The sequence below is a fragment of the Miscanthus floridulus genome, chromosome 16 (assembly GCF_019320115.1).
Source record: "Miscanthus floridulus cultivar M001 chromosome 16, ASM1932011v1, whole genome shotgun sequence".
NCBI classification, from domain to species: Eukaryota; Viridiplantae; Streptophyta; class Magnoliopsida; order Poales; family Poaceae; genus Miscanthus; species Miscanthus floridulus.
This window is the reverse complement of record NC_089595.1, coordinates 37,503,547-37,511,074: the sequence shown is the minus strand read 5'-3', so window position 1 is coordinate 37,511,074 and position 7,528 is coordinate 37,503,547. Positions and strand designations below refer to the sequence as shown.

The window sequence follows — 7,528 nt, the reverse complement described above, 5'->3', positions numbered from 1 at the left end:
GTGATCAGTCTTTATCAGGGAGAGATGACAAACCAAGGCGGAACAATGATTGATAGATCTTTATATGTCAGTACAGAACTGGTAACAGTCACAAGAACATGTAGAACTAATTTTGATAGCTCGCAAATTGGCTCCATGCATGCATGCAGGGCTAAGGTATTCTACAAGGGTGACATGATCATGTCTGTGTGCAGTGGAGGTCATTCTGCCTGTCCTTGTCAGTGATCACTGCAAGTGCAAACTGAATATTATAGGCTCATCTTTCACCTTTTCCACGCTCTGAAATATGACGGGCAACTACTTTGCCATGCCTTTGTGTCAACATAAAGCTAAGGTGATAAGAGAAGTATGATAATAAGATTAGGGATGAAAACGGAACGGAAATATCCCGAACCGAACCGCATCGTTTTTTTATATTTAATCCGATCGAATCCGCATTTTCTTGTCCGACTTTACCGTTTTCGCTTTCGCATTTCAGATGTTTCGTATTTCAAATGTAAAAGTAGAAAACGGTTTAGACATTTTTCCGACCGTTTTCTACTTTTCTACTTTTAATTTGAAATATTCCGAATTGAAAATTTGGTTTAAATCGAATTTGGCCAACTGCACAGGTCATACAGTCCAATTACAGGTTGTTCACCACGCAGCTGTGTTCTTTCTACTGGTGGCCAGCTGCCCTCTCTTATAGACGGCGCTCAGCCTCGTCTCTCTTCACCTCATAAGATGGTGCTAAATGTCAGGAAACCGGCAGCATCTACACGAAAGCCCACCTAGGCCATAGCCCATCAAGCTCATCGGTTTAACCCCCACCTGCAAAGTCAATCATTTGATAGTTTTTGCATCAGCCGAATAAATCTTTGTTACTCAAAAGAAAAATCTGAATAAATCTTTAAAATAAAATACTACATCTATTCTAAAAAGATTAATAAAATTATTCTGACTCAGTTCGAGTTCATGTTTCTATAATATGCACTTGTTAATTATTATATGCACTTGAACTTGATCATGTATGCACTTAGTCATGCACTTGGTCTACGGGTCGGTATTCCGTATTGAGTTTTCGTATACCGACCGTGTTCGATATAATTCCGCTCGAATTGTTTCGTTTTCGAAATTCTCGATATTCCGTAAGTTCGTGTTCGTTTTCGTGTTCGGTTTGTCCGCTTTCGTTTTCGTTTTCGTATTCAAATGTAAAAGTAGAAAACGGTTGAGGAGTTCTCCGTTCGATTCCGTTCGTTTTCATCCTTAAATAAGATACATAATTTATTGCTTCTCTTTGCTTTATTTTTTTCCCCAAAGGGCGCGGTTGATCAAGCTAGGAAATTACAGTATAGCTTCTTGCTGCTTCTGCTGCCTTATCTCCTAGACGCCAGTTTCTGATTCCCATCCCTCTTTTTCATGAGAACCGAGGATAGAAGAAGATCAGGTAACTCTGATAGTTCCGAAAAGAGGCGTTCCCCGGGAGGCACCAGGCTGTTCGGATAACCGGGATGTCGACATCTTCAGCTCCAGATCAGGCATCTGGAGTTGCGCCTTGGGCTTTGCCATCAGGTAAAGGGAAGATGGGTTCTGTGACTCTGATGCATCACTACTACCAGCACACTGTGATGCGCTGCTCATCATCAGGTTCAGGCATGGAGGCAGCAGCGCAGGCGGAGCTCCCTTCGTCGTCCTTGCGTCTGCGGCCACCGGCGACAGGCTGGGGAATTGCAGATCGGATACTGATGCTGTCCTGCGGATTGCTGCCTTGTTAGCACCTTCAACCTGCAGAGCGTGTAGGTAACAGGTAAAAATTACATGGTACACTGCCAAGGAACAAAAGGTTAACTGATCGGAGAATTCATCAGGTCAGTTACCGCATCAAAGAGGCTGGACCTCCTCTTCTTCTGTGTGAGGCTGTTCTGCCTCAGGAAATACTTCTGGGCATGGCTAGCCACCTGCGTCGGTGTCCGTGTCGTGACAAAGTGTCGGGAAATGCCTCGCCAGTCGCCCTTCCCGAGCTTGTCTAGGCCGGCAAGGAAGATCCGGTGCTCTTCCTCGGTCCATGGAACTCCTGAGACACTTGTTTTGATTATTCAGGAGTTACAAAAGAATAAGGACATCCTGAAATGTGAAACAGCTCCGAGGCATGCTGATCATTCAGGAGATAACTATTCGTTAATTGCTACAAACTGACAGCGAATATTTTGTCATTGATCACTTGATAAGTTCACAATTCGACCAGGAGATTAAGCTTATCGTTCGATAATTGTAACAGACTAACCAATAACATTGTTCTACCGAAAACATACAGTCCCAAACATAGACTTATCGATCAATCCTTGCAAGAAACTATGACAAGTAACTGAAGTTCACAGCTTCCGGACAAAATTCATGATCAAAATAAATTCAAGCGAACTGCAGAGGTAAGGAAACTCTGAAACAGAGCTAGAAAATAACAAATAACTGAAGTAAGCACATTAGTTTGTTGTTCGCAATCTCACCTTTCTTCCTGTCCTGAACCCTGACCACGAGGCCATCCGACACGTACCCTCCGGTGATCCTCTGGGAGCTCTCCTCTATTGAGGCAAGTGAAGACGAAGACGATGACACGGATGGCGACAAGCTTGACGTAGCAGCAGCAGCAGCTCCGTAGTAGGCAATTGGTGACAGGCATTCCATGCTGAGGCACTTCTTGAGAGGAGAGGAGCCTACCTGCAGCTGCACCCCAAACAGCCTCAAGCTACCACGGCTAGTACTAGTGCTGCTGATGCTAATGCTGGTCCCTGGGCATCTGTGACCACTGCAAGTTCTGGAGTTATGGCCATTGTTTCCACAGCGGGAGCACTTCCTAGCCATGCTCAATTGTGATGGTTGGAACAAGGGCCAAGAAAGAGAGAACTTCTGTCCAACTAGACAAGATGGAGTAAGATGTTGTAGCTAGTAGAGGTTTAATAAAGGGTGCAGAATGTATCATGGGCTGTTTGGGAAATTACTAAACAGTCTTGTATCATGGAAGGGGACAAGTATAACATCATCCTGTTTTACATGGTTGTGGTATTCAGAATCCGCAGGTATCTTTTGAGTCTCTGCCACTACTATACTTGACGTCACTTTCAGTACACAGCTTATAAATCTATACCACATAGTATTTGGTTAGATATGTTTTGTTTAGTAACATATGATTTTTGGAAACCGTGTTTCAAACAGAGAATGTCAGATGATTGCAACAGTATAAGTTTCCTAGTCACGTTCATCTTACAGAAAGTGACTAAAGATTCTAGAAAGTACTCTAGTTGCTGATGCCTTTATCATAATCGCTGGACGAATACAGTATACTACTACAAGATAAATAAGTACTACGGTGATTGTCACGTCCACTTTATAGTGTATTATTCTTGAGTTAAAATTGATTAAACTCTACGTCAGAGGATTCAGGATCTCCTTAACAAACAATTGCCGGATCATGGATTATACAACTAAGCAAGGAGATAATTTTTTGCCTTTTTTTTCCCAATAGCTTGCAGTATTTGGTTGCTAAAAAACCAAACATGAGGATATTAGGGGCATTAATTAGGGGCAGCGGGTGTCTTTTAGCTAGTTTAGTCCCTTTAGTCACCCTCAAGAGACTAGAGGACTAAATCAGCTTATTCACTTTTTAATCACCCTTTCTGGCAATTTAGTGACTAAAAGGTGCCAAAACCAGGTGCCAAACAGGTCCCTCAAAAATGTCATCCGGGCACTAATTGCGTGCAGATGTTCCCGGTTGGCCGTAGAACCCCAGTAGGCTAGTGGCGGCTAGCAGCCACCGGACACCAATGTTGGCCCGCATCCTAGTTTACCGTGCATTCGCATACCTGGGAATTGGAGGGGAGAGTTTACAAAATGCATGCTAACCTTTTAGAAAGTTCAGATACAGAATTTACGGTTCCTTTTTGTAAAAAAATGAATTAGGGAGTTGTTTTTAATAAGTTCTCGGTGATACCCTATTAAAAGTAGACGACAAACAAAAACAGATGCATGCACTGAAATTGTCAATCAGAGAATATAAAGGCGTGTTTGGCTCGCCTCCACAGCGCACCGTAGCTCGCCGTGCCACAAGTGTGGCATGCCACGTCGGCCAAACACCGACACCACAACTCGCCGAAGTTTTGGTAGCCGCCGCACGCTCCAATTCATTTTTTACGCCACAACTTGCAAAATGTGTGGCGGACGATTCGTCCACCGCACTTACGGTGCGGCCATAGCTATGGCGACATGTATGTGCGGCGGGAGCAAAACACGTCCTAAGTGTATAGAGTGAGTAGAGACCAGATATTTTACTATTACTAATTAATTTGAGCCTTTTTGAAGCCTTCACATTAATCTTTAAGATCAGTTTTAGAAAAAAAAGTCTTATAAATTATCATAAAAATTTTGCTATTAATAATCAGATATTTTTTGGAGCCTCTATGTTAATCGTAACTAGGAACTAGGAGCACTAGAAAAAGACAAAGCTAAGAAATTCTTGAAAATAGAATCATTTAACTGTCAATTCACTTGACTCTAACCATGATTCATGATCAATAGTAATAGGTAACATACCTATTCAATTTCTTGAACTAACCCAAATGTATGAAAACAGTCTAAGGTAACCCTTAAAGTAATGGGTAAATTAACCACCCTCACCATTATGAAAAATAGCACAAAGTAAACACCTAAATCTACATCTAAAGTAATCCTTTGAATCTATGTATAAATTACCCACCCCAACTACTATGAAATACAATATAAAGCAACCCTAATGATGATCTAAATTATTGACCTATGTCATTATGAAAGTAACCTAAAGTAATTTTATATATAACTACATGTCTTCACGAGTATTAGAATAACATAAAGAACCACTAATTAATCCAAAGTATCTCTCTAAACTTGCATACAAATTTCCTATTGGGTCACATGAAGCTTGCAAGGATCCTTTGGTGGCAAGGATGCTAACATGAAGCCTGCAAGGATCCTTTTCATGGCAAGGGTGCTACAACCTTTCTGCCCTTCCAAACTAAAGCGTATACAGAAGGGCGGGGACTGGATAAAGGATCTATTACTAGTGCCCATACCGGGAGGGTCAGTCTCATAATAACATGATGCCATGGATCTACAACCTATTTTCTAGAATATTTAGGGTTGCAATGGGAATTTCATCGTCACATGGGCATTACAGTGATTCTCTTCTACAACAACCCTAGGAATCTTGCACTTCGCTAGATACACTGCCCAGGAACACGTGCAGGCATGAGCCAAAGTGGCCTTCGTCCCTCTAGAGGCTTTTCACTTCATAGCTGTCATGGAAGCTTGATGCCTCTCCCCACATTGACTCAAAGTACATTTCTGACCTATATATGGGCTTGGCATTATTCGAGCATTCTCATCATTGGGTCCCACATCTCTTCCTCTTTAGCAATCTGCTCTAAGACCACTCTTCAGCCCTTCTTCGTGCACAAGACCCTGAATCAAGTTTATGGAAACTAATTGTTAATAGGAGGGGACAACTTGTAATGGAGACGGGGATCCCGATCTTCCGTCAAATGATGGTAACTATCGTTGTGGCGGAGAATGACACACCAATCCGGCTTCAGATCGAAAGATCGAACCCTACAATCTTAGCACCACAACTCCTCTGGTTATCAACCAAGACACGGATCCGGTTGACCTCGCCAAGAAGGCTAATCCCTGCCTGCGCAACAAAGAACACAAGCAAGAACAAGAAAGAAAGCAACCAAATTGTAGATGAATGATTAATCTCACGAGTTGGGGTCTCACAAATCGATGAACGGCGAAACTGTTCTTGATAGAATAATGTAAGCAAAACCCAAACCCTAATGGAGGGGTGGCGGCTGTTTATGAGGACTCTAGGGTCATGTAAGACCCCTGGATGCGCCCCTAATGGGCCCAAACTCGATACATGGTCCAACGGACCAAAAGACGGTGTCGCAGCACCCTGGCAGATTCTGAACACTGACTTGTTTCAACAATTCCTATTGATTCTGAACAGATTTTGACGTGAAACCACTTGGATTGGCTTCCTTATCAAATTAGCTTTCCATCCATATGTGGATCATAAAAAACGGAGTCCAGATGTGTCCTGTGTGACCAGTTTAAGGCAGACTGGTCCTGGAGGCCGAGGCAGACTCGAATTCTTGTTGGACTGGGCCTCCGGCTTGTGTTGGACGTCCTTGCTGGTTATCATCACCTCCTCCACATCCTCTTAGTCCCTCTTGACCCTCTCCAATGTTCCTAAGAAAGATAACATCATTAGGTAGTAGTCTATTCTCAAAAGTATGAAAAGGATCACTTAAGAACAAGCTCACCTCTAAATTGAGTTGACGCATTCAAGCCTGGGTCATTGGACCTTGCATGACGGTTGGAGGATCAGCTGGTACATTTGAAGGAGTGATATCCTCATCATCCTCCCCCTCTTGAATTGGAGTCGTCCTCGACTCAAGCTCATCTTCTTCTCCCAAATAAGGTTTCAAATCTGCAATATTAAAGGTGGGACTAACCCCGAACTCGGGTGGCAATTCAAGTTTATAGGCATTATCATTTATTTTCTCAATGATCTTATAAGGACTAGCTGCTCTTGGCATTAATTTAGACTTACATAGCTCAGAAAATCTATCTTTTCTTAAATGTAACCAAACCAAATCACCCGGTTCAAGTTTAATCTCTTTTCTACCTTTACTACCAACAATTCTGTACTTTTCATTCATGCTTTCAATATTTGCTTTAGTTGTTTCATGCAACTTATGAATAAAATCAGCACGCTCTCTAGCATTACTATATATTCTCTTAGTGGTAGGTAAAGGCAAAAGATCAATAGGAGCACGGGGGTTAAAACCATACACTACCTGAAAAGGACTTACCTTAGTGGTGGAATGTTCCGCCCTGTTATATGCAAACTCCACATGCGGCAAACACTCTTCCTACATCTTCAAATTGTACTTCAAAATGGCTCTCAACATGGTGGACAATGTTTGATTCACAACCTCAGTTTGCCCATCAGTTTGGGATAACATGTTGTAGAAAACAGCAGCTTGGTCCCCAATTTATTCCACAACGTGCGCCAAAAATGACTCAAGAATTTTGCATCTCGATCTGAAACAATAGTAGAAGGCATATCATGCAAGTGAACGATTTCTTGAAAGAAAAGATCAGCAATATGAACAGCGTCGTCGCTCTTATGACAAGGAAGAAAATGTGCCATCTTAGAAAAACGATCAACCACCACAAAAAATACTATCCCTCCCCCTCTTAGTCCTTGGCAATCCCAACACAAAATCTATAGATATATCTGCCCAAGGAGTAGAAGGAACAGGAAGAGGCATATACAAACCATGTGGGTTCAACCGCGACTTAGCTTTTTGACATGTGGCACACTGAGCCACATACCGCTCTACATCTCGCCTCATCCTTGGCCAAAAGAAGTGTGTGGATAGCACCTCCTCCGTCTTCTTGGCACCAAAATGTCCCATCAATCCGCCTCCATGTGCCTCCTGCAACAACAAAAGAC

The 7,528-nt window shown here is 42.5% G+C and overlaps 1 protein-coding gene across 1 annotated transcript; it reads right to left on the bottom strand.

The window, feature by feature from the left end:
* Window positions 1-1,207: 1,207 nt before the first annotated feature.
* Window positions 1,208-2,951, bottom strand: LOC136513389 (transcription factor MYBS3-like). Its single transcript, XM_066507397.1, has 3 exons — window positions 2,484-2,951; window positions 1,857-2,053; window positions 1,208-1,764 (listed from the first exon to the last, which is right to left on the bottom strand). Exons 1-3 carry the CDS (start codon window positions 2,836-2,838, stop codon window positions 1,423-1,425), a joined length of 894 nt encoding a protein of 297 aa, XP_066363494.1. The 5' UTR covers window positions 2,839-2,951; the 3' UTR covers window positions 1,208-1,422.
* Window positions 2,952-7,528: the final 4,577 nt, after the last annotated feature.